Source organism: Panulirus ornatus, chromosome 18 (genome assembly GCF_036320965.1).
Source record: "Panulirus ornatus isolate Po-2019 chromosome 18, ASM3632096v1, whole genome shotgun sequence".
Taxonomy (NCBI): domain Eukaryota; kingdom Metazoa; phylum Arthropoda; class Malacostraca; order Decapoda; family Palinuridae; genus Panulirus; species Panulirus ornatus.
This window is the reverse complement of record NC_092241.1, coordinates 51,350,328-51,377,199: the sequence shown is the minus strand read 5'-3', so window position 1 is coordinate 51,377,199 and position 26,872 is coordinate 51,350,328. Positions and strand designations below refer to the sequence as shown.

At 41.1% G+C, this 26,872-nt stretch overlaps 1 protein-coding gene across 6 annotated transcripts in view; it reads right to left on the bottom strand.

Moving 5' to 3' along the window:
• The window catches only part of LOC139755079 (uncharacterized), a 192,512-nt gene that overhangs the window by 127,697 nt on the left and 37,943 nt on the right, over window positions 1-26,872 (bottom strand). For 5 of the 6 annotated variants that reach the window (XR_011714028.1, XR_011714029.1, XM_071673162.1 and 2 more), the window contains exons 1-3: window positions 23,775-23,981; window positions 9,362-9,433; window positions 8,742-8,844 (exon numbers count right to left, since the gene is read on the bottom strand). Coding sequence is in view for 4 of the 6 variants with exons in the window: in XM_071673162.1 (XP_071529263.1) it covers window positions 8,742-8,844; window positions 9,362-9,433; window positions 23,775-23,918 (319 nt within the window). In the remaining 2 variants the exon portion in view is untranslated. Of the gene's footprint in view, window positions 1-8,741; window positions 8,845-9,361; window positions 9,434-23,774; window positions 23,982-26,872 lie in introns of those variants that run through there. The other variant, XM_071673164.1, reaches the window with a different exon arrangement.

Here is a 26,872-nt window from a genome sequence, read left to right as displayed (position 1 = left end):
GATGTTGACGTGCTGTCAGTGGATTGAATCAAGGCATGTGAAGCGTCTGGGGTAAACCATGGAAAGCTGTGTAGGTATGTATATTTGCGTGTGTGGACGTATGTATATACATGTGTATGGGGCCATTTCTTTCGTCTGTTTCCTTGCGCTACCTCGCAAACGCGGGAGACAGCGACAAAGTATAATAAAAAAAATATATATATATATATATATATATATATAAGAGAGATGTGTGGAAATAAAAAGAGCGTGGTTGAGAGAGCAGAGGAGGGTGTTTTGAAGTGGTTTGGGCACATGGAGGGAGTGAGTGAGGAAAGATTGACCAGGAGGATATGTGTGTCGGGGGTGGAGGGAACGAGGAGAAGAGGGAGACCATATTGGAGGTGGAAAGATGGAGTGAAAAAGATTTTGTGTGATCGGGGCCTGAACATGCAGGAGGGTGAAAGGAGGGCAAGGAATAGAGTGAATTGGAGCGATGTGGTATACCGGGGTTGACGTGCTGTCAGTGGATTGAATCAAGGCAGGTGAAGCGTCTGGGGTAAACCATGGAAAGCTGTGTAGGTATGTATATTTGCGTGTGTGGACGTATGTATATACATGTGTATGGGGGGGGGGGGCCATTTCTTTCGTCTGTTTCCTTGCGCTACCTCACAAACGCGGGAGACAGCGACAAAGTATATAAAAAAAAAAAATCATATATATATATATATATATATATATATATATATATATAATGATTTGGTGAACAGAGAAGAGGTAGTAAAAGCTTTGCGGAAGATGAAAGCCGGCAAGGCAGCAGGTTTGGATGGTATTGCAGTGGAATTTATTAAAAAAGGGGGTGACTGTATTGTTGACTGGTTGGTAAGGTTATTTAATGTATGTATGACTCATGGTGAGGTGCCTGAGGATTGGCGGAATGCGTGCATAGTGCCATTGTACAAAGGCAAAGGGGATAAGAGTGAGTGCTCAAATTACAGAGGTATAAGTTTGTTGAGTATTCCTGGTAAATTATATGGGAGGATATTGATTGAGAGGGTGAAGGCATGTACAGAGCATCAGATTGGGGAAGAGCAGTGTGGTTTCAGAAGTGGGAGAGGATGTGTGGATCAGGTGTTTGCTTTGAAGAATGTATGTGAGAAATACTTAGAAAAGCAAATGGATTTGTATGTAGCATTTATGGATCTGGAGAAGGCATATGATAGAGTTGATAGAGATGCTCTGTGGAAGGTATTAAGAATATATGGTGTGGGAGGCAAGTTGTTAGAAGCAGTGAAAAGTTTTTATCGAGGATGTAAGGCATGTGTACGTGTAGGAAGAGAGGAAAGTGATTGGTTCTCAGTGAATGTAGGTTTGCGGCAGGGGTGTGTGATGTCTCCATGGTTGTTTAATTTGTTTATGGATGGGGTTGTTAGGGAGGTAAATGCAAGAGTCTTGGAAAGAGGGGCAAGTATGAGGTCTGTTGGGGATGAGAGAGCTTGGGAAGTGAGTCAGTTGTTGTTCGCTGATGATACAGCGCTGGTGGCGGATTCATGTGAGAAACTGCAGAAGCTGGTGACGGAGTTTGGTAAAGTGTGTGGAAGAAGAAAGTTAAGAGTAAATGTGAATAAGAGCAAGGTTATTAGGTACAGTAGGGTTGAGGGTCAAGTCAATTGGGAGGTGAGTTTGAATGGAGAAAAACTGGAGGAAGTGAAGTGTTTTAGATATCTGGGAGTGGATCTGTCAGCGGATGGAACCATGGAAGCGGAAGTGGATCATAGGGTGGGGGAGGGGGCGAAAATTTTGGGAGCCTTGAAAAATGTGTGGAAGTCGAGAACATTATCCCGGAAAGCAAAAATGGGTATGTTTGAAGGAATAGTGGTTCCAACAATGTTGTATGGTTGCGAGGCGTGGGCTATGGATAGAGTTGTGCGCAGGAGGATGGATGTGCTGGAAATGAGATGTTTGAGGACAATGTGTGGTGTGAGGTGGTTTGATCGAGTAAGTAACGTAAGGGTAAGAGAGATGTGTGGAAATAAAAAGAGCGTGGTTGAGAGAGCAGAAGAGGGTGTTTTGAAATGGTTTGGGCACATGGAGAGAATGAGTGAGGAAAGATTGACCAAGAGGATATATGTGTCGGAGGTGGAGGGAACGAGGAGAAGAGGGAGACCAAATTGGAGGTGGAAAGATGGAGTGAAAAGGATTTTGTGTGATCGGGGCCTGAACATGCAGGAGGGTGAAAGGAGGGCAAGGAATAGAGTGAATTGGAGCGATGTGGTATACAGGGGTTGACGTGCTGTCAGTGGATTGAATCAAGGCATGTGAAGCGTCCGGGGTAAACCATGGAAAGCTGTGTAGGTATGTATATTTGCGTGTGTGGACGTGTGTATGTACATGTGTATGGGGAGGGTTGGGCCATTTCTTTCGTCTGTTTCCTTGCGCTACCTCGCAAACGCGGGACACAGCGACAAAGTATGAAAAAAAAATATATATATATATATATATATATATATATATTTCCCTGGGGATAGGGGAGAAAGAATACTTCCCACGTATTCCCTGCGTGTCGTAGAAGGCGACTAAAAGGGAAAGGAGCGGGGGGGGCTGGAAATCCTTCCCTCTCGTTTTTAGTTTTCCTAATGAAGGAACAGAGGAGGGGGCCAAGTGAGAATATTCCCTCAAAGGCTCAGTCGTCTGTTCTTAACGCTACCTTACTAACGCGGGAAATGGCGAATAGTATGAAAAAAAAATTATACATCTGGGGATAGGGGAGAAAGAATACTTCCCACGTATTCCCTGCGTGTCGTAGAAGGCAACTAAAAGGGGAGGGAGCGGGTGGCTGGAAATCCTCCCCTCTCATTTTTTTTTTTAATTTTCCAAAAGGAACATAGAAGGGGGCCAGGTGAGGATTTTCGCCCTAAGGCCCAGTCCTCTGTTCTTAACGCTACCTCGCAAACGCGGGAAATGGTGAATAGTATGAAAGATGAGAGAGCTTGGGAAGTGAGTCAGTTGTTGTTCGCTGATGATACAGCGCTGGTGGCTGATTCATGTGAGAAACTGCAGAAGCTGGTGACTGAGTTTGGTAAAGTGTGTGAAAGAAGAAAGTTAAGAGTAAATGTGAATAAGAGCAAGGTTATTAGGTACAGTAGGGTTGAGGGTCAAGTCAATTGGGAGGTGAGTTTGAATGGAGAAAAACTGGAGGAAGTGAAGTGTTTTAGATATCTGGGAGTGGATCTGTCAGCGGATGGAACCATGGAAGCGGAAGTGGATCATAGGGTGGGGGAGGGGGCGAAAATTTTGGGAGCCTTGAAAAATGTGTGGAAGTCGAGAACATTATCTCGGAAAGCAAAAATGGGTATGTTTGAGGGAATAGTGGTTCCAACAATGCTGTATGGTTGCGAGGCGTGGGCTATGGATAGAGATGTGCGCAGGAGGATGGATGTGCTGGAAATGAGATGTTTGAGGACAATGTGTGGTGTGAGGTGGTTTGATCGAGTAAGTAACGTAAGGGTAAGAGAGATGTGTGGAAATAAAAAGAGCGTGGTTGAGAGAGCAGAAGAGGGTGTTTTGAAATGGTTTGGGCACATGGAGAGAATGAGTGAGGAGAGATTGACCAAGAGGATATATGTGTCGGAGGTGGAGGGAACGAGGAGAAGAGGGAGACCAAATTGGAGGTGGAAAGATGGAGTGAAAAAGATCTTGTGTGATCGGGGCCTGAACATGCAGGAGGGTGAAAGGAGGGCAAGAAATAGAGTGAATTGGAGTCATGTGGTATACAGGGGTTGACGTGCTGTCAGTGGATTGAAGCAAGGCATGTGAAGCGTCTGGGGTAAACCATGGAAAGCTGTGTAGGTATGTATATTTGCGTGTGTGGACGTGTGTATGTACATGTGTATGGGGGGGGGGGGGTTGGGCCATTTCTTTCGTCTGTTTCCTTGCGCTACCTCGCAAACGCGGGAGACAGCGACAAAGTATAAAAAAAAAAAAAAAAAAAAAAAATATATATATATATATATATATATATATATATATATATATGTGTGTGTGTGTGTGCAGAAATATATATTTTTTTCTATCATACTCTTGTTGCTGTCTCCCACATTATTATCATTATACTTAATTGCCTTCTCCTACATTAGCGAGGTAGTGCAAGGGAGCAGACAAAAGAATGGCCCAACCCACCCACATACCCATGTATAAAAATACATAAATGGCCACACACACACATGCATACATATACATTTCACCGTATACATACATACACATGTACATATTCATACTTGCTGCTTTCATCCATTCCTGTCGCAACCCCGCCACAAACAAAACAGTATTCAAGCGAGGTAGTGCCTGGAACAGACAAAAAAGGCCAAATTCATTCACACTCAGTCTCTAGCTGTCATGTGTAATACACCAAAACCACAGCTCTCTTTCCATATCCAGGTCCCACAGACCTTTTCATAGTTTACCCCAGACCCTTCACATGCCCTGGTTCAATCTACTGACAGCACGTCGATCCTGATATTACCACATCATTCCAATTCACTCTCTTGCAAGCCTTTCACCCTCCTGTATCTTCAGGCCCCAAATGCTCAAAATCTTTTTCACCCCATCCTTCCACCTCCAATTTGGTCTCTCCCATCTCCTTCTTCCCTCTACCTGACACATATATCCTCTTTGTCAATCTTTCCTCACACATTCTCTCCATGTGTCCAAACCATTTCAACACACCCTCTTCTGCTCTCTCAACCACACTCTTTTTATTACCACACATATCTCTTACCCTTACATCAAACCACCTCGCACACATTTCATTTCCAACACATCCACCCTCCTCCACACAACCCTATGTATAGCCCATGCCTCACAAACATATAACATTGGTGGAACCACCATTCCTTCAAACAAACCCATTTTTGCTCAAGATAACATTCTCACCTTCCACACATTCTCCAACGCTCCCAGAACCTTCGCCCCCTCCCCATCATATGACTCACTTCCGCTTCCATCCATTGCTAAGCCCTCTCACAGATATCTAAAACACTTCACTTCCTCCAGTTTTTCTCCATTCAAACTAACCTCCCAGCTAACTTGTCCCTCAACCCTACCGAACCTAACAACCTTACTCTTATTCACATTTACTCTTAACTTTCTTCTTTCACACACTTTACCAAACTCAGTAACCAACTCCTGCAGTTTCTCACCCAAATCAGCCACCAGCGCTGTATCATTAGCGAACAAGAACCGACATACTTCCCATGCTCTCTCATCCACAACAGACTTCATACTTGTCCCTCTCTCCAAAACTTTTGTATTCACCTCCCTCACCACCCTATCCATGAATATATCAACCTTAAAATTATTCACAAGAATTTTCCAAGTGATCAGTGAACATCTCCAAGCCTTTCAAACAATCTCTTAAGCTTAGGGATGCATAATGTTCTCCCAATTTCATATGACAACAATAAAGTAAATTAACTTGTACGATATCTAAAATGAATCAATGAATAGTATCTTTAGCACTCTTCACTTCATAACAATCAAGAACACTAACTTGTATATTATCTAAAATGAATTAATGAATACTATCTTTACCACTCTTCACTTTATTGCAAACCCATAAAGGAAAACTGTTATAAAACTGGGGAGAGCAGTGTGGTTTCAGAAGTGGTAGAGGATGTGTGGATCAGGTGTTTGCTTTGAAGAATGTATGTGAGAAATACTTAGAAAAGCAAATGGTTTTGTATGTAGCATTTATGGATATGGAGAAAGCAGATGATACAGGTGATAGAGATGCTCTGTGGAAGGTATTAAGAATATATGGTGTGGGAGGCAAGTTGTTAGAAGCAGTGAAAAGTTTTTATCGAGGATGTAAGGCATGTGTACGTGTAGGAAGAGAGGAAAGTGATTGGTTCTCAGTGAATGTAGGTTTGCAGCAGGGGTGTGTGATGTTTCCATGGTTGTTTAATTTGTTTATGGATGGGGTTGTTAGGGAGGTGAATGCAAGAGTTTTGGAAAGAGGGGAAAGTATGAAGTCTGTTGGGGATGAGAGAGCTTGGGAAGTGAGTCAGTTGTTGTTCGCTGATGATACAGCGCTGGTGGCTGATTCATGTGAGAAACTGCAGAAGCTGGTGACTGAGTTTGGTAAAGTGTGTGAAAGAAGAAAGTTAAGAGTAAATGTGAATAAGAGCAAGGTTATTAGGTACAGTAGGGTTGAGGGTCAAGTCAATCGGGAGGTAAGTTTGAATGGAGAAAAACTGGAGGAAGTAAAGTGTTTTAGATATCTGGGAGTGGATCTGGCAGCGGATGGAACCATGGAAGCGGAAGTGGATTATAGGGTGGGGGAGGGGGCGAAAATTCTGGGAGCCTTGAAAAATGTGTGGAAGTCAAGAACATTATCTCGGAAAGCAAAAATGGGTATGTTTGAAGGAATAGTGGTTCCAACAATGTTGTATGGTTGCGAGGCGTGGGCTATGGATAGAGTTGTGCGCAGGAGGATGGATGTGCTGGAAATGAGATGTTTGAGGACAATGTGTTGTGTGAGGTGGTTTGATTGAGTAAGTAACGTAAGGGTAAGAGAGATGTGTGGAAATAAAAAGAGCATGGTTGAGAGAGCAGGAGAGGGTGTTTTTAAATGGTTGGGGCACATGGAGAGAATGAGTGAGGAAAGATTGACCAAGAGGATATATGTGTCGGAGGTGGAGGGAACGAGGAGAAGTGGGAGACCAAATTGGAGGTGGAAAGATGGAGTGAAAAAGATTTTGTGTGATCGGGGCCTGAACATGCAGGAGGGTGAAAGGAGGGCAAGGAATAGAGTGAATTGGATCGATGTTGTATACCGGGGTTGACGTGCTGTCAGTGGATTGAATCAGGGCATGTGAAGCGTCTGGGGTAAACCATGGAAAGCTGTGTAGGTATGTATATATGCGTGTGTGGACGAATGTATATACATGTGTATGGGGGTGGGTTGGGCCATTTCTTTCGTCTGTTTCCTTGCACTACCTTGCAAACGCGGGAGACAGCGACAAAGAAAAAAAAAAAAATCACCGCTTTTTATTTAACACACCAGATGGATGAGCCACGAGGAGAAATTAAAGTATATTTCAAAGGTCATTGGACACACTCTAACCCCGCCAAATAAAAGTGAAGCAGCATCATCCACTGATGTGCAGGTATATCTAACATATTTTCAAGAATACAGAGGCTCAATAAACATGCATCATTAATAGAAACACAGTTCAAATGACAGGCCTCTCCAAGACTCAAGCCAAATTCTCAGCACCCAGTAAATCCCTAGTTAAGAGCGTTAAACAAGCCTCCTCTGAACCAAAGTATGATAAATTGCTCGAGTATTATTTCACCAAACCAGGCACTATTCCAATATACAGCACTGACCTGGGCAGGGGGAGGGAGTATAAAAAAAGTGATTACAAACTTCCAAAAAAATGCTCGTATCAATTCCACAAAACATTGTCAACCGCATGACAATAAATCACCAAGGGGAGCCTTGCTCCTTCCTCCTTTCACTCAAAAAATAAAATGTTTAGATAATTTCAATTACCTCAAAATTCAACCTCTTATAAATATTTCTGTAGATACTTTTACATCAAATAATATCTTGCATAGCTAATGGTAATGTTTAGCTAAACATGTATGTATATATGGACATAATAAACAAGATTCAACACATAACTGGACGCGTCCTGCCATGACGTATCTCCCATTATGATGACACTAAACACTTCCTCTAAGTGTCTTCCACTCACCCAACACATACAAAAACAAAATCACCACACTTCTTGACATGAAGTCCTGAAAGGTGGATGCAGCTAGCTTCATATAAGCTGCAGGAGCTCTATCTTTAGAAATGTGTTGATAATCAATAGAGTGAGTCATCAAATCATAATTGAAAAATCCAAAATCATCTAACAGATTGGTAAGTTCAGGACAAGTACTAAGGCATGCAAAGATACATCAAGCAGCACCATCATAATACTAAACTTAGAATCAATATGATCATTCACCTCATCATGTCCAATAAAAATCCATCATTAAGTAAAGCAAGAGACTACACACTACAGTTTCAGACATATATGGAAGGACAAGCCTACCATCAAATAGCCAGAGGCATAATATCTATTTAACATGCCTGATAGCTTACTATGCAAAGTCTAAAGGTCTTGAAACAGATGCAAAAGAGACAGAGAGCAATGCTATAACTAAAAAAATAAACCATATTCATCCTGGATACATGGCAGAATAAAAACCACCAAAATATAAAAATGCAGGATATCCAATCACTCAAACTGCTCCATATTATTTACTAACATGTATGGGGAAACGGTTCACAGTAGGAGAGTTCTTTACTCTTCAAAGCCTTCTGAATAACACTCTCAAAGTGTTGCTTATTTCACAGTATAAAACCCTTTTGGCTTTATATATCATATTTCCTACTGCTTCCTGTAACAAGGAAATATTTGTCATACGATACTCATTCCCTCAGGTTTTAAACCATTCTGCACTGACATCCATGTCTGAGTGAAATGTATTTAATGCAGCAAAGCCTTCCATGTTATTCAGAATTGTATGGTCCTTAAAAGAGGCCTAAATAACATATTTACATTTGAATATGAATAACATGCCTTTTATGAGAAGCCTACCACATTTACCCTCCCCAAGGAAAAAAAAATGAAACCCTACTGTCCCAAAACTAAAGTAAACTAAAATTTGAGTTCAAAATCTACAAAAAACATCAACTCCACACTCACCTCTGTACTGTCTTCGAGCTTCTATTTGTTGCCTATAGAGAGCTTTCTGTGATTGAAAATATTCTCGAATGAAGTCGTTGTCTAAGTTGGCTTCATTTTGTAGCTGGGGGGGGAAAGTTCTTTTAGTATAGAATCTTTAATGCAGTCACAAAATTTGGTATCTCAACAACTAATATACAAGTATGACCTTCAGTTCACCAAGAAGACCTCACCAATGAAGAATTTACGAGATGTTAGAAAAAAGCAAACAACAAATACAATTCTTATCCGAAAATCCAAGCATTCCAATCATGTAGAAAAAAAACAAATCCTCCCTTCATCCCTTCCCTCATTCAAAACTTCCATGGCTTACCTAGTGAGACAACACAAAAGACTAAATTATCCTTACAGCCCCTTTAAATTCATTAATTATTCATAGCCTCCTCTTCCTCCCTTCATGGGCTGGGATAAATCAAACTTGAGTGTCCTGGAAAAATACCAAACAGAAACTGAATAAACAATTCCAGTGCCTCCTTCCCCCAACCACTAATTACAATACACTAGACTGCAGCATGCTAAAAAATTAATTAGCCACATCCCCCACTGCAGCCTCATGAAAAGCAAAGGCCAAAGCCACTCACCCATCTATTTGGTACATCTTCATCATTGACTGCAGCTGTAGCTTTTGATTTTGTGTTCTCAAACTGTACACTCTGCAAAAACATAAAAGAAGAAACATAAGTATTAAAATGGTAGATAAAGTCTCCGCATCTAAATTCATTTCTAAACATAAGGACAAACAAAAACCTAAAGAAATTTGCAAATATTTTCCCCATTAACTCATACTCAATATTTCTCGACACTGGCAAAACAACATGCCAAGTAAATAACAACAGACACTAGTTCATAGATTAGATATCAAATTAGCTCCTTTTTTTCTGACTTTACAATCAAATCTCTTTAAATTAACTAAAAAAAAAAAAAAAATACAATGACCAACAGCATTATTAATCAAGAGCCAGCTACTATATGCCCTCATAATATCAACATGAACTCTAATGTGCATCTAAACGCAGAGTTAGCTACTGTCACTGATGAACAAGTTTACGACTCCCGTGGTGCAACAGTTAGCATTCCTAACTGTGATGCATTAACAGGCTGCCCAGCCTCAAGCGCATAGGTTTGAATCCCGGCTACAGTAGTCGGTCCACAATCAACACAGCTGTTCAGCCATCCCTTGGGGTTGGTCAATAAAACAGGTACCTGACTCAGGATTGGGTAGTGATGAAGAATGCATGGAAAGAGAGAACGTTATCTCAGAAAACAAAAAAAGGTATGTCTGAAGGAATAGTAGTTCCAACAATACTATATGGTTGTGTGGCATGGGCTATAAATAGGGTTGCACTGAGAAGGGGGGGTGAATTGGAAATGAAATGTTTGAGGACAATAGGTGGTGTGAGGTGGTTTGATCGAGCAAGTTATGACAGGGTAAGAGAGATGTGTGGAAATAAGAGTGTGGCTAAGAAAGCAGAAGTGCGTTGAAACACAAGTGAGAAAAAGTTGACAAAGAGGATATATTTGACAAAGGTAGAGTGAACAAGAAGTAGGAGACCAAATTGGAGACAGAAATATGGAGTGAAAAAGATTTTGAGTGATCAGGTCCTGAACATACAGGAGGACGAGAGGCATGCAAGGAATAGAGTGAATTGGAATGAGGTAGTATACCGGAGTCAATATGCTGTCAATGGATTGAACCAGGGCATGTGAAAAACCTGGGGTAAACCATGGAAAGGTCTGTGGGGCCTGGATATGGATAGGGAGCTGTGCCTTCAGTGCATTACACATGACAGCTACAGACTGAGAGTGAATGAAAATGTGGCCTTTTTTGTCTGTTTTCCTGGCACTACCTCGCTGAAGTGAGGGGTAGCCATGCTATTTCTTGTGTGGCAGGGTAGTGACCGGAATGGATGAAGGCAAGTATGAATATGTACATGTGTATGTATATGTGCATGTATAGGCAATTAAGTATATATACACATATACACACACACACACACACACACACACACATATATATTTTTCTTTTTATTTTGCTTTGTCGCTTTCTCCCGTGTTTGCAAGGTAGCACAAGGAAAGAGATGAAAGAAATGGCCGAACCCACCCCCATACACATGTATATACACACACGTCCACACACGCAAATATACATACCTATACATCTCAATGTACACATATATATATACCCACACAGACACACACATATATACCCATGCACACAATTCACACTGTCTTTATTCATTCCCATCGCCACCTCACCACACATGGAATACCATCCCCCTCCCCCCTCATGTGTGCGAGGTAGCGCTAGGAAAAGACAACAAAGGCCCCATTCGTTCACACTCAGTTTCTAGCTGTCATGCAATAATGCCCAAAACCACAGCTACCTTTCCACATCCAGGCCCTACACAACTTTCCATGGTTTACCCTAGACGCTTCACATGCCCTGATTCAATCCACTGACAGCACGTCAACCCCAGTATACCACATCGATCCAATTCACTCTATTCCTTGCCCTCCTTTCACCCTCCTGCATGTTCAGGCCCCAATCACTCAAAATCTTTTTCACTCCATCTTTCCACCTCCAATTTGGTCTCCCACTTCTCCTTGTTCCCTCCACCTCTGACACATATATCCTCTTGGTCAATCTTTCCTCACTCATTCTCTCCATGTGCGCAAACCATTTCAAAACACCCTCTTCTGCTCTCTCAACCACGCTCTTTTTATTTCCACACATCTCTCTTACCCTTACATTACTTACTCAATCAAACCACCTCACACCACACATTGTCCTCAAACATCTCATTTCCAGCACATCCACCCTCCTGCGCACAACTCTATCCATAGCCCACGCCTAGCAAACATACAAAATTGTTGGAACCACTATTCCTTCAAACATACCCATTTTTGCTTTCCGAGATAATGTTCTCGACTTCCACACATTCTTCAAGGCTCCCAGGATTTTCGCCCCCTCCCCCACTCTATGATTTACTTCCGCTTCCATGGTTCCATCCGCTGCCAGATCCACTCCCAGATATCTAAAACACTTTACTTCCTCCAGTTTTTCTCCATTCAAACTTACCTCCCAAATGACTTGACCCTCAACCCCACTGTACCTAATAACCTTGCTCTTATTCACATTTACTCTTAACTTTCTTCTTTCACACACTTTACCAAACTCAGTCACCAGCTTCTGCAGTTTCTCACATGAATCAGCCACCAGCGCTGTATCATCAGCAAACAACAACTGACTCACTTCCCAAGCTCTCTCATCCCCAACAGACTTCATACTTGCCCCTCTTTCCAAAACTCTTGCATTCACCTCCCTAACAACCCCATCCATAAACAAATTACACAACCATGGAGACATCACACACCCCTGCCACAAACCTACAGTCACTGAGAACCAATCACTTTCCTCTCTTCCTACACGTACACATGCCTTACATCCTCGATAAAAACTTTTCACTGCTTCTAACAACTTTCCTCCCACACCATATATTCTTAATACCTTCCACAGAGCATCTCTATCAACTCTATCATATTCCTTCTCCAGATCCATAAATGCTACATACAAATCCATTTGCTTTTCTAAGTATTTCTCACATACATTCTTCAAAGCAAACACCTGATCAACACATCCTCTACCACTTCTGAAACCACACTGCTCTTCCCCAATCTGATGCTCTGTACATGCCTTCACCCTCTCAATCAATAACCTCCCATATAATTTCCCAGGAATACTCAACAAGCTTATACCTCTGTAATTTGAGCACTCACTCTTATCCCCTTTGCCTTTGTACAATGGCACTATGCACGCATTCCGCCAATCCTCAGGCACCTCACCATGAGTCATACATACATTAAATAACCTTACCAACCAGTCAATAATACAGCCATCCCCTTCTTTAATAAATTCCACTGCAATACCATCCAAACCTGCTGCCTTGCCGGCTTTCATCTTCCGCAAAGCTTTTACTACCTCTTCTCTGTTTACCAAATCATTTTCCCTAACCCTCTCACTTTGCACACCACCTCGACCAAGACACCCTATATCTGCCACTCTATCATCAATATATATTATATATTAATATGGGTAAAACTGAAAGTTGATGGAGAGAGATGGGTGATTATTGGTGCATATGCACCTGGGCATGAGAAGAAAGATCATGAGAGGCAAGTCTTATGGGAGCAGCTGAATGAGTGTGTTAGTGGTTTTGATGCACGCGACCGGGTTATAGTGATGGGTGATTTGAATGCAAAGGTGAGTAATGTGGCAGTTGAGGGAATAATTGGTATACATGGGGTGTTCAGTGTTGTAAATGGAAATGGTGAAGAGCTTGTAGATTTATGTGCTGAAAAAGGACTGGTGATTGTGAATACCTGGTTTAAAAAGCGACATATACATAAGTATACATATGTAAGTAGGAGAGATGGCCAGAGAGCGTTACTGGATTACGTGTTAATTGACAGGCGCGCAAAAGAGAGACTTTTGGATGTTAATGTGCTGAGAGGTGCAACTGGAGGGATGTCTGATCATTATCTTGTGGAGGCTAACGAGAAGATTTGTATGGGTTTTCAGAAAAGAAGAGTGAATGTTGGGGTGAAGAGGGTGGTGAGAGTATGTGAGCTTAAGAAGGAGACTTGTGTGAGGAAGTACCAGGAGAGACTGAGTACAGAATGGAAAAAGGTGAGAACAATGGAAGTAAGGGGAGTGGGGGAGGAATGTGATGTATTTAGGGAATCAGTGATGGATTGCGCAAAAGATGCTTGTGGCATGAGAAGCATGGGGAGGTGGGTTGATTAGAAAGGGTAGTGAGTGGTGGGATGAAGAAGTAAGAGTATTAGTGAAAGAGAAGAGAGAGGCATTTGGACGATTTTTGCAGGGCAAAAATGCAATTGAGTGGGAGATGTATAAAAGAAAGAGACAGGAGGTCAAGAGAAAGGTGCAAGAGGTGAAAAAGAGGGCAAATGAGAGTTGGGGTGAGAGAGTATGACTAAATTTAAGGGAGAATAAAAAGATGTTCTGGAAGGAGGTAAATAAAGTGCGTAAGACAAGGGAGCAAATGGGAACTTCAGTGAAGGGCGCTAATGGGGAGGTGATAACAAGTAGTGGTGATGTGAGAAGATGAAGTGAGTATTTTGAAGGTTTGTTGAATGTGTTTGATGATAGAGTGGCAGATATAGGGTGTCTTGGTTGAGGTGGTGTGCAAAGTGAGAGGGTTGGGGAAAATGATTTGGTAAACAGAGAAGAGGTAGTAAAAGCTTTGCGGAAGATGAAAGCCGGCAAGGCAGCAGGTTTGGATGGTATTGCAGTGGAATTTATTAAAAAAGGGGGTGACTGTATTGTTGACTGGTTGGTAAGGTTATTAATGTATGTATGACTCATGGTGAGGTGCCTGAGGATTGGTGGAATTCGTGCATAGTGCCATTGTACAAAGGCAAAGGGGATAAGAGTGAGTGCTCAAATTACAGAGGTATAAGTTTGTTGAGTATTCCTGGCAAATTATATGGGAGGGTATTGATTGAGAGGGTGAAGGCATGTACAGAGCATCAGATTGGGGAAGAGCAGTGTGGTTTCAGAAGTGGTAGAGGATGTGTGGATCAGGTGTTTGCTTTGAAGAATGTATGCAAGAAATACTTAGAAATGCAAATGGATTTGTATGTAGCATTTATGGATCTGGAGAAGGAATATGATAGAGTTGATAGAGATGCTCTGTGGAAGGTATGTGTGTGGAAGTCGAGAACATTATCTCGGAAAGCAAAAATGGGTATGTTTGAAGGAATAGTGGTTCCAACAATGTTGTATGGTTGCGAGGCGTGGGCTATGGATAGAGTGGTGCACAGGAGGATGGATGTGCTGGAAATGAGATGTCTGAGGACAATGTATGGTGTGAGGTGGTTTGATCGAGTAAGTAACGTAAGGGTAAGAGAGATGTGTGGAAATAAAAAGAGCGTGGTTGAGAGAGCAGAAGAGGGTGTTTTTAAATGGTTTGGGCACATGGAGAGAATGAGTGAGGAAAGATTGACCAAGAGGATATATGTGTCGGAGGTGGAGGGAACGAGAAGAGGGAGACCAAATTGGAAGTGGAAAGATGGAGTGAAAAAGATTTTGTGTGATCGGGGCTTGAACATGTAGGAGGGTGAAAGGAGGGCAAGGAATAGAGTGAATTGGAGCGATGTGGTATACCGGGGTTGACGTGCTGTCAGTGGATTGAAACAGGGCATGTGAAGCGTCTGGGGTAAACCATGGAAAGCTGTGTAGGTATGTATATTTGCGTGTGTGGACGTATGTATATACATGTGTATGGGGGTGGGTTGGGCCATTTCTTTCATCTGTTTCCTTGCGCTACCTCGCAAACGCGGGAGACAGCGGCAAAAAAAAAAAAAAAAAAAAAAAAAAAAAAAAAAAAATTATATATGTATGTTTGTGTATATATATGAGTGGAAGGGCCATTCTTCGTCTGTTTCCTTGCACTACCTCGCTGACACGGGAAATGGCAATTAAGTACAACATTGTTAATGTGCCGAGAGGGGCAGCTGGAGGGACATCTGATCACCATCTTGTGAAGGTATGGGGGAAGATTTGTAGAGGTTTCCAGAAATGAAGAATGGGAAGGAGAAGAGAGTGGTCAGAGTAAGTGAGCTTGGAAAGGAGACTTGTGTGAGGAAGTACCAATAGAGATTGAGTGTAGAATGGCAAAAGGTGAGAGCAAATGACATGAGGGGAATGAGGGAGGAATGGGATGTATTCAGGGAAGAAGGGATGGCTTGCACAAAAGTTGCACATGACATGAGAAAGGTGGGAGGTGGGCAGATTTGAAAGGGTAGCAAGTGGTGGGATGAAGTAAGGTTGTTAGTGAAAGAGGAAAGCGGCATTTGGATGATACTTGCAGAGAAGTAGTCCAAATGACTGGGAGATGTATAAAAGAGAGCAGCAGGAGATTAAGAGAAAGGTGCAAGCAGTGAAAAAGTGGGCAAATGAGAGTTGGGATGAGAGAGTATCATCAAATTTTGAGGAGAATAAAAATATGTAAATAACCTGCATAAGACATGAGAACAAATGGGAACATCGGTGAAGGGGGCAAGTGGGGAGGTAATAACTAAGAGTGATGAAGTAAGAAGCATGGGTTTGGATGGTATTGCTGTGGAATTTATTAAAAAAGGGGGCAACTGTGTTGTTGATTCGATGGTAAGGATATTCACTGTATTTATGGATCACGAGTGAGGTGCCTGAGGGTTGGCAGAATGCATGCATAGTGCCACTGTACAAAGGCAAATGGGACAAAGGCAAGTGTTCATATTACAGAGGCATAAGTTTGTTGAGTATTCCAGGGAAATTATATGGGATGGATGTTAATGTACTGAGAAGTGCAACTGGAGGGATGTCCCATCATTATCTTATGGAGGCGAAGGTGAAGATTTGTAGAGGTTTTCAAAAAAAGAAGAGAGAATGTTGGGGTGAAGAAAGTGGTGAGAGTGAGTGAGTTTGGGAAGGAGACTTGTGTGATAAAGTACCAGGAGAGACTGAGTACAGAATGGAAAAAGGTGAGAACAAAGGAGGTAAGGGGAGTGGGGGAGGAATGGGATGTATTTAGGGAAGCAGTGATGGCTTGTGCAGATGCTTGTGGCATGGGAAGAATGAGAGGTGGGCAGATTAGAAAGGGTAGTGAGTGGTGGGATGAAGTAGTAAGATTATTAGTGAAAGAGAAGAGAGTGGCATTTGGACGATTTTTGCAGGGAAAGAATGCAAATGACTGGGAGATGTATAAAAGAAAGAGGCTGGAGGTCAAGAGAAAGGTGCAAGAAGCAAAACAGAGGGCAAATGAGAGTTGGGGTGAGAGAGTATCATTAAATTTTAGCGAGAATAAAAAGAGGTTTTGGCAGGAGGTAAACAAAGTACGTAACACAAGGGAACAAATGGGAACATCAGTAAAGGGGGCAAATGGGGAGGTGATAAGTAGTGGTGGCGATGTGAGGAGATGGAGTGAGTATTTTGAAGCTTCGTTAAATGTGTTTGATGATAGAGTGGCAGATATAGGGTGTTTTGGTCGAGGTAGTGTGCAAAGTGAGAGGGTTAGGGAGAATGATTTGGTAAACAGAGAAGAGGTAGTAAAAGCTTTGCAGAAGATGAAAGCTGGCAAGGCAGTGGGTTTGGATGGTATTGCAGTGGAATTTATTAAAAAAGGGGGTGACTGTATTGTTGGCTGGTTGGTAAGGTTATCAAATGTATGTATGACTAATGGTGAGGTGCCTGAGGATTGGCGGAATGCTTGCATAGTGCCACTGTACAAAGGCAAAGGGGATAAGAGTGAGTGCTCAAATTACAGGGGAATAAGTTTGTCAAGTATTCCTGGGAAATTATATGGGAGGTTATTGATTGAGAGGGTGAAGGCATGTACAGAGCATCAGATTGGGGAAGAGCAGTGTGGTTTCAGAAGTGGTAGAGGAAGTGTGGATCAGGTGTTTGCTTTGAAGAATGTATGTGAGAAATACTAAGAAAAGCAAATGGATTTGTATGTAGCATTTATGGATCAGGAGAAGGCAGATGATAAGAGTTGATAGAGATGCTCTGTGGAAGGTATTAAGAATATATGGTGTGGGAGGTAAGTTGTTAGAAGCATGTGTACGTGTAGAAAGAGAGGAATGATTGGTTCTCAGTGAATGTTGATTTGCAACAGGGGTGCGTGATGTCTCCATTATTGTTTAATTTGTTTTTGGATGGGGTTGTTAGGGAGGTGAATACCAGAGTTTTGGAAAGAGGGGCAAGTATGCAGACTGTTGTGGATGAGAGCTTGAAAAGCGAGTCAGTTGTTGTTCGTTGATGATACAGTGCTGGTGGCCGATTCAGGTGAGAAACTGCAGAAGCTGGTGACTGAGTTTGGTAAAGTGTGTGAAAAAAGAAAGCTGAGAGTAAATGTGAATAAGAGCAAGGTTATTAGGTACAGTAGGGTTAAGGGACAAGTTAATTGGGAGGTAAGTTTGAATGGAGAAAAACTGGAGGAAGATGAGTTTTAGATATCTCGGAGTGGACTTGGCTACGGATGGAACCATGGAAGCGGAAGTGAATCATAGGGTGGGGGAGGGGGCAAAAGTTCTGAGAGCATTGAAAAATGGGTGGAAGTCAAGAACGTTATCTTGGAAAGCAAAAATGGATATGTTTGAAGGAATAGTGGTTCCAACAATGTTATATGGTTGAGAGGTGTGGGCTATAGATAAGAGTTGTGTGGAGGAGGGTGGATGTGCTGGAAATGAGATGTTTGAGGAGATGTATGGCGAGGTGGTTTGATCGAATAAGTAATGAAAGGGTAAGAGAGATGTGTGGTAATAAAAAGAGGGTGGTTGAGAGAGCATAAGAGGGTGTTTTGAAATGGTTTGGTCACATATAGAGAATGAGTCATGAAAGATAGACAAAGAGGATATATGTGTCAGAGGTGGAGGGAATGAGAAGTGGGAGACCAAATTGGAGGTGGAAAGATGGAGTGAAAAAGATTGTGAGTGATCGGGGACTGAACATGCAGGAGGGTGAAAGGCGTGCAAGGAATACAGTGAATTGGAACAATGTGGCATACCAGGGTCGACGTGCTGTCACTAGAGTGAACCAGGGCATGTGAGGTGTCTGGGGTAAACCATGGAACGTTCTGTGGGGCTTGAACGTGGAAAGGGAGTTGTGGTTTCAGTGCATTATACATGATAGCTAGAGACTGAGTGTGAACGAATGTGGCCTTTGTTGTCCTTTCTTAGCGCTACCTCGTGGACATGTGGGGGGAGGGGGTTTTCATTTCATGTGTGGCGGGGTGGCAACGGGAATGAATAAGGGCAGACAGTATGAATTATGTACATGTGTATATATGTATATGTCTGTGTGTGTGTGTGTATATATGTATACATTAAGATGTATAGGTATGCATTTGTGCTTGTGTGGAACGTGTATGTATATATATGCATATGTGGGTGGGTTGGGCTATTCTTTCGTCTGTTTCCTTGAGCTACCTCGCTAACGCAGGAGACAGCGACAAAGTTGATGAACCGAGCTACGAGTTGGCAAATTCATTTTCATACCAAGAACTGCAAAAGTTTCCGATATCAATAATAAAACTGAGAAAGAAAGGTACAATATAAGCTGTGATGTGCTACAAAAGGATATACAAAGATTTTGTGAAATAATCCCTGGTGACCTAAAGCCAAGTAAACTTCATGGGGATACTCAATTCAAATTCAAGAAAATTATCCTCACTCTTTTCAAGTCACCTTGAATACTGCATTCGAGGTGTATTAGTTGCCCTGCTTGAATAAAGATACTGACAGAACAGACAGAGAATAGTGGTGAGCTACCATGATGGCCCTGCACTGAGAATCAATTTACATCTGAGAAGGTTAAGGTGATCTAATGTAAGTAACCAAAATTATCATTGACTTCAATAATCTTTAACAAACTATTTAAGGACAGATTTGTTAGATTTCACTAATAAACTCATAATTACACATTTCATTCATCAAAATTGCAAGCACATGAATATATTTATGAAATCACGAGATGCTGAAAGCAATACATTCCTAAGATATGTTTAAGAGTAGCTTGATAAATAGTTTACCTCAAATCCAAGACATATATCTTTTGTGCCTCCTCATTTACATGAAATATTTATTTTATTTCTTTCAAACATATGTATGCCTTTCCATTATAAACACACTAATCTGTGAGTTGCTGATCTCTTCCAATATCATAAACAAACTCATCAGGACCCAAAAGTCTGTTAGTGAGGGTTTCTGGTAGTCTTCCTTTGCAGTGATAACATCCGTGCCAAATAATTTTAAAATGATTATCAGACTCAAGTTTGAGATGTCAATAACTAAAAGCTATGTCTATCAACTCTGATAGATGTTAGTTATATATATTGTAAATATAGTTACCTATTACCTTGGAGTCTAAAATACAGCAATATACTGCAAAAAAGTCAGTATCTAACCACTCAAAATGAATAACAAGTACCTGTATTACTTTAACACAATTCAAAACATTACAAGTATTGAATCCGACACCTCTGGTACAATAAATTGCCACAATAAGACCAACCACACAAATATTATTTATCATACTAATGAACAAAACAGCAAGATCATACCCACAGCACAGCACCATAGCTAAACAGATTCTGTAATTTCGACTCCAACAACAGCACCAAAGAATACATTTAACATCACTATTGTAAGCTAATTTCTTATGCCTTTGACAATGCAACTGAATGATACAACTTTCACATACAATTATATAAGTCAGCCAAACAAAATCCCTATGATCAACTAAAAAACATCCACAACAAATTATACACAGCCTAATATCAATTCTCATAATCATATCAAAATAAGCACTGCCTATACCTTAATCCAATGCAACTAACAATACTCACAATTAAACAAGTGGTACACCAACAAAGGAATAATTAACCATTCAATATCCAAGACATAAAATATACCATACAGTCTCCTTGGCATACACCAAACAATTACTAAGTACAATATTTCAAACAATGTCAAAGCCAGTCTTTCTTATTTTACTTATTTACCCCTCCCAAAACATCATTTCTTACACAGTTAAGCGCACACTACAGTTTTATCCTACTTACAACCCTTTCCTAACTCTATCCTCTTCATGTGACACCATATCTCTCATCATGAGCCTTATCCTAAAGGTAGAAGATAAAGTTAGAATACCTATCTATTTATAATTAACCCCCAGGACCAATTTCTAAAAGGCCTGGTGTTACCAAGGTCTTTTCTCAATGTTCCTTCAACCCAAAGCTGCACTACTTCACTTGCAGGGAGATGTAGACCCCTTTGGAATGAGTTCTTTGATATAACTGTACACCCAATGACAGAGGCAGAGTCCAGAAAAAAGAAGTTACAATACCATAACTTTAGCACACTGTCGCTTATGGCACTTCTATCACACCTTAACCCAAACTAGCATGACCCTAAGTAACATCCTAAACCCTGATTTACATAGCTGCAATAAAAACAAATGTAAACTATAGTCTTTTTGCAAACCCAACCTGCAGTACCCAGAAAATTCATTCTGATGCCATAAAAATAACTGCTTTGTCATCCGTCAACATAATCTAAGCCCATTTTGCACGAAAATAAATCTTGTCCATCTTATAGTAAAACATACTTTTTCCATATCAAATACAAAGTACCACACTCCAGCTGCAGCACAATAACTCCATAACTTAAACATAACCAATCATCTATTAGTATACCTAGTCACAATACACAAACCTTTACTCATGTCAACAAATAAACCCTGCTTAACAATACACCAAAATCTAGTTCAAGTCTATAATTCTGCACAACACAACTGGAATTTAGCTCTGCATGCATTTCAGCTTAGGCAAGATTAGATTAGGTAATTGTAGATTAGGTTGTTGCTTCAGGAACCATAACGTTATGTTAAGTGGGTTGTTTGATTACTGAAGAATATCTTAAGACTGTGCTTTCTAAATTTATCACCAAATGTTGCTACACAGAACAATATCCAATACCAATTTATTTTGATTACAACACTATCACATGGTACCTATCTATCCAAAGGATCACACATAAACATATTCTTTATCCAATACATCACACTTCATTATATCAATGCCCCATTCTTTATCCATTAAAATATCCCATACTTCTACCATAACACAAAGCAGCAAATCAAGCCATGAAAAAAAATATTTACTCCAAAAAGTTCCCAGCCCAAAGTATATCATACTTAATCCATATCAATGCAATGCTTCATTAACATCAAATCACCAATACTTGTCACAATACACATGGATCTGTCATCTCTATAATTTATAAAAAAAAAAAAGTCATCCTTATCACTACAAATCTTATCCTGATCCAGTGAAAACTGGCAATAGAAACTGTTCAGTTTTACATGATACCTGTCTAGAAACTGTTCAATGTTTTACATGATACCTGTCTGTAAGATGGATGAACAGCAATCAGTTTATTGTTCTGTGCCCTAAAAAAAAACTAACCTACCTATTCTAATGTAATCTTAAATGTTATTAGAAGAAAAATTACCTATACTCCAACCCCATGTCAATCCACCAAAATTTATTGGTGACATGCCTTTAATCTGGAACAAAACCCAATCTTCACTCGTAACAATATGCAAAACTATATGTGCATGAAATAAACTTTCTCCACAATACACATTTGCCAGAAGAGAATCTCAAGTCCAAGTGCTTCAAGTTTAAACTTCATACATGAAATTCAACATCCTTGTAAACCATGTAAGGTCACACTATGCTTCATCACAAACTTAGTTTTGTAAATCATAATGGTAGTTTTCCATCACGATACATCACCTATACCACGTATATTTCATGTTTTCCACAAAATACGTTGTTTACCTCATGTCAACACAAGTCTAACATTTATAATTTTTTTCACATTATGCTATCAAACTATAATGCAGCTCTTTGTAACATCAACATCTTTCAAGAACACACCAACAAAAATACACCATACTTTATCCATAAACTTGACCATTATATGCTTTGATAAAACCATGTCCAAAAGCAGTCATTTTTCATCTCAGAACATTTTTTAAAAACTAAATATTTTTTATCCATAAATTCTATCAACAAAATTCCATCACCCCTTCAACATCCATAATCTATATGAAAAAAAAAAAAAAAAATCATAGCACATCATACCGAGTCATCTCGTAATGCTTTACTGCATAACACAACACTTTCATACCCAATTCTCAAGGCTCCATATATAAATATCCCCAAACATTAGCCAACTCAATAATTGTCATAAGGCCCCAGATGTAAATACTGAAAAACCCATATAAGGTACATATATAAATACTGCAAACATTAGCCTATTTCTACATCACAGTACACCACATACAGAACCTATTTTTCTTTCACAGAAACCTGCAGACCATGGGAATGTGCAACATTACAAATATAATGATACTTAAATAAGACTACTATCTTTGAGCCTTCAAGTTATCAAAACCGAACATACAAGAGCAAAAGCATGTGTAACTATTGTCTAGTTACTACATAAATGCAAAATGATCACTAAAGCAAAGACAAGAGCATTCAAGGAACAAATTTGGAAGAGTAAAGTACTATTTATGCGTTTGGTTATGGCTCCAACAACAACATACAGGTTTCATGGGAGACATTCCGCGCCTAGAGGGCATCTAGGCGGGGAAACCTCAACATGACTGGCTACACTGGAGGACGTGGGTGTAGATATGCGAGTGTCGTGGGTTGAAACCCCTGCCTACACCATGCTGGTACTGTGGTGGAGGTGTATCCCAAAACACACACCACACCACACACACCTTACGTAACTCACGAAACATCGGCCAAGTGGCTATTCCTAACGCCCTCCTTTCTCCCTCCACGGTTAATATGGTCATATATGTGAGCCAGGTGTCCCGTAGGGTGTGAAACGGAGACGCCACAGCAAAAATGTGCCGCAAGAACGGAACCTCACGTCACACATACACGCACACACCCCGAGAAGCCCTGGCCGATGAAACTTAGGCACCGACTTGGCAAGTCTGTCAATGCCCCAGACTCGTAAATCACCATAATTTCCCCTTCCCTGGTCACGAGCATGTCCATTCTTGCTCCCTGACCTAAAACTAATCCGTCTGAGAAAACTTGGGACGTGAACGAGGAAGTGTAGCGGTCGCCCTACCGTCCTAAACCAACGCAGAAGTTGGCAGCTACTTATTTTCACCTCTAGTCCGTAACGTCGCACCTGCCATCAACCGGCATTCATGAGGGATAAGGAGGTAGCAGGCCACAACCCAGACGCACTGTGCATGTGAGCTACATGGTGGACATGCAGGTGACATAAAGGTGTTAAGGTGGAGGTGAACGAAGGCAGGAGGCAAGCAAGCTGGAGGAGGAGGCGCGGCAGCAGCAGCAGCAGCGGCGGCCCAAAACACACTGCACCACCAGGACTCACACTACGTAAACGTTCCACCAGTTCCTTCTTGCTGCCGGATTTGGACAGGCCCCTACGCTCCAGTTCCGCCTTCAGCTCCACCACCTTCAGGTCCTTGATGAGCCGCACGCCGTCAATCGTGAGGCTCCTGGCTCGGTCCCCCATTTTGATGCGTAAATTCCACGACCGCCCGTTTCCCGACACTCACTCATTCTTCCTCCATTTGCACTACTGAGAGCCAGCAGACGATAAACATGGCACGCCATTGGTCCATCCACCTTCCCGCCGCCAAGCTAGCCAATCACCGCTCGGTTCTCAGGTGGCACTGTACGGCGACGACCAATAGGCAATGGCGTTAGAAAAGCAGACGATAAGGGGCGGAACGAAATAACACCGCAATGCGCACGCGCAATTCCCGTCGCGCTAACTTTGAGAACATTACACATTTCGCACCCGCAACCGTCAATAATACCTATACAATTAAATATACATGACGGTAAATCGCTAACAGAAAACACAGGTGTGCAGAACACGGCAGGCGACGACGGCGGACGACTTCCCTCCCCCACAACGAACGCGCAACGCCAACACAAACATCCACGGGCACTCCCCGTATTATAAATGTAAAAAAATATATGTATACAATTACACATATCTTTGTACAGCAAACTATTCGTGGACAATGAAATGCTAAAATTTCTATGCAAAGTGGCGTAAGTGTAGCCCCAGTGACTTCAAAAAGTTAGGATTAGGAGAGAAATTTAAAAGACAGGAGAGAGATGTGGCGAGGTAAGAGAAAATACCTCAGGGAAATAGCACTTATCAAGAGAAATCTCTCAAGATACAGTTCAGGGACGGAGACGGAGCGATACTCTGTGAGGGAGGGGAAAGTGATACAAGGAGAGGGAGGCATATGGGGGGAATAAAAAATGCCGTTTATTCCATTTACTGCGCAACAAACTTCCCGAGCAGTCAATTCCCATAATTTGTTCACTCCAACACTAAGAAACAAATTTTGATGTTTTTATTTGGACGTTCCTCGGTTTATACGCTATTTTGATCAAATTTATTTTCCATTTTGTGAAGTAATGCTGCATTCAGCTTTACACATACATTCATACACACTATATATATGTATATATATATATATATATATATATATATATATATATATATATATATATATACTTGCTAATACCATGAGTAAAAAGTTACTTTTGGCAGAGTTGGTTCTGGGTAACACCAAGGCTTTCACAAAAATTGCTCCTGGGGTAATCATAAGTAGTATGTATAAAATAAATAGAGAGAGAGTTCGAGTACAACATATCTAGTCATTAATCTTTATTATGCTCTCTTTCTCAGTTATTCTACATTAGGTGGGTGCTCACGCCAGTTGTCCAAATTTATCCATTTCATTTTAATCATACTTTTGCTTTCACAGAGGAATCATCAGGAATCTACAAAAAAAGGAATCTACAAAAAAGAAAAAAATACATAAAAAAAACTTGGATATGTAAGATGCACACAAAACATAAACACTCAGAAAAAGTCACAGTACATGGTAAGAAAATGTATGGAAAAACACAAAAAGCTATACAAATTAACAATATCATAAAGGGCAGTATGAGTTACAATCTTAATACAAACTATGGAAAAAATATAAGAAACTTAGTTGCCAAAACACAGCAGAACAATACTAAACATGGCAGGAATATAGAGTCCATCACTAAATAAACGAAGTTGGGCCAAACGAGACCATTATTGTCTGGATGTGGAGTTAAGGTCTGGTTGGGATCATCTCATTCTCTCTGACCTTCTTAACCCAGGTGGGTCAGTGATGCATTCCTCCAGTCCAGAAATGGCAGATCAGTGATGTGTCCCATCTGTCCTAAAATGGCACTAAGTCTACGTCCTATTGGCGTGCCTTCAAAGAGCTGTATGGCGGTGGTAAAGTTTGTCTGGATGTTAATGACAGGTGCTTTCTCTTTAGTGTAAATGACTTCTAATATCTGTAGTCTCCTCCATTCACTGCAACTATCAACATTTTTAGTGTTATTCACTAGAATCTCCCTCATTAGTCTCGTTCCATGATTTTGTTCAAGATACTTGATTCCACCTTCTTGTAAGTGGAGCAAGAGGTGGCTAACGGTGTAGGTTGTATGTCCAATGTAGTTTACGAAGAGGGGCTAACAGTCCCCAATATTGCATCAGTACTCACATACCATACAGTGTCTTAGCTACGTCTCTTCTTCGTATAACAACTGACTGTTCTACGCCTGGTATCTCATTCTTGTATCTCCCGACGATGTGATAATCACACGAAAAGTGCACTTGGGAACTTATCATGTTTCATTTTCCCATGGTTTTATGCATATACTATATCAAGCACACCAATGTGATCTCTTGCAATACAAATAGCAGCGGATGGAATCAAGGAAGCAGAAGAGAGTCACAGGGTGGCGTAGGGGGCAAAGGTTCTGGGAGCGTTGAAGAATGTGTGGAAGGCGAGAACATTATCTCAGAGCGAAAATGGGTATGTTTGAAGGAATAGTAGTTCCAACAATGTTATATGGTTTCAAGGCTTGGGCTATAGACAGGGTTATGCAGAGGAGGGTGGATGTGTTGGAAATGAAATGTTTGAGGACAATATGTGGTGTGAGGTGGATTGATTAAGTAATGAAAGGGTAAGAGAGATGAGTGGTAATAAAAAGAGTGTGGTTGAGAAAGCAGAAGAGGGCATGTTGAAATGGTTTGGTCAAATGGAGAGAATAAGTGAGGAAAGATTGACAAAAAGGATATATGTGTCAGAGGTAAAGGGAAGAAGGAGAAGCAGGATACCAAATTGGAGGTGGAAGGATGGAGCGAAGAAGATTTTGAGCAATTGGGGCCTGAAAGTACAGGAGGGTGAAAGGTGTGCAAGGAACAGAGTGAATTGGAACAATGTGGTGTATCGGGATCGACATGCTGTCAATGGATTGAACCAGGGTATGTGAAGCATCTGGGGTAAACCATGGAAAGGTCTGTGGGGCCTGGATGTGGAAAGGGAGTTGTGGTTTTGGTGCATTACACATGACAGCTAGAGACTTAGTGTGAATGAATGTGACTTTTTTTTCTTCCTT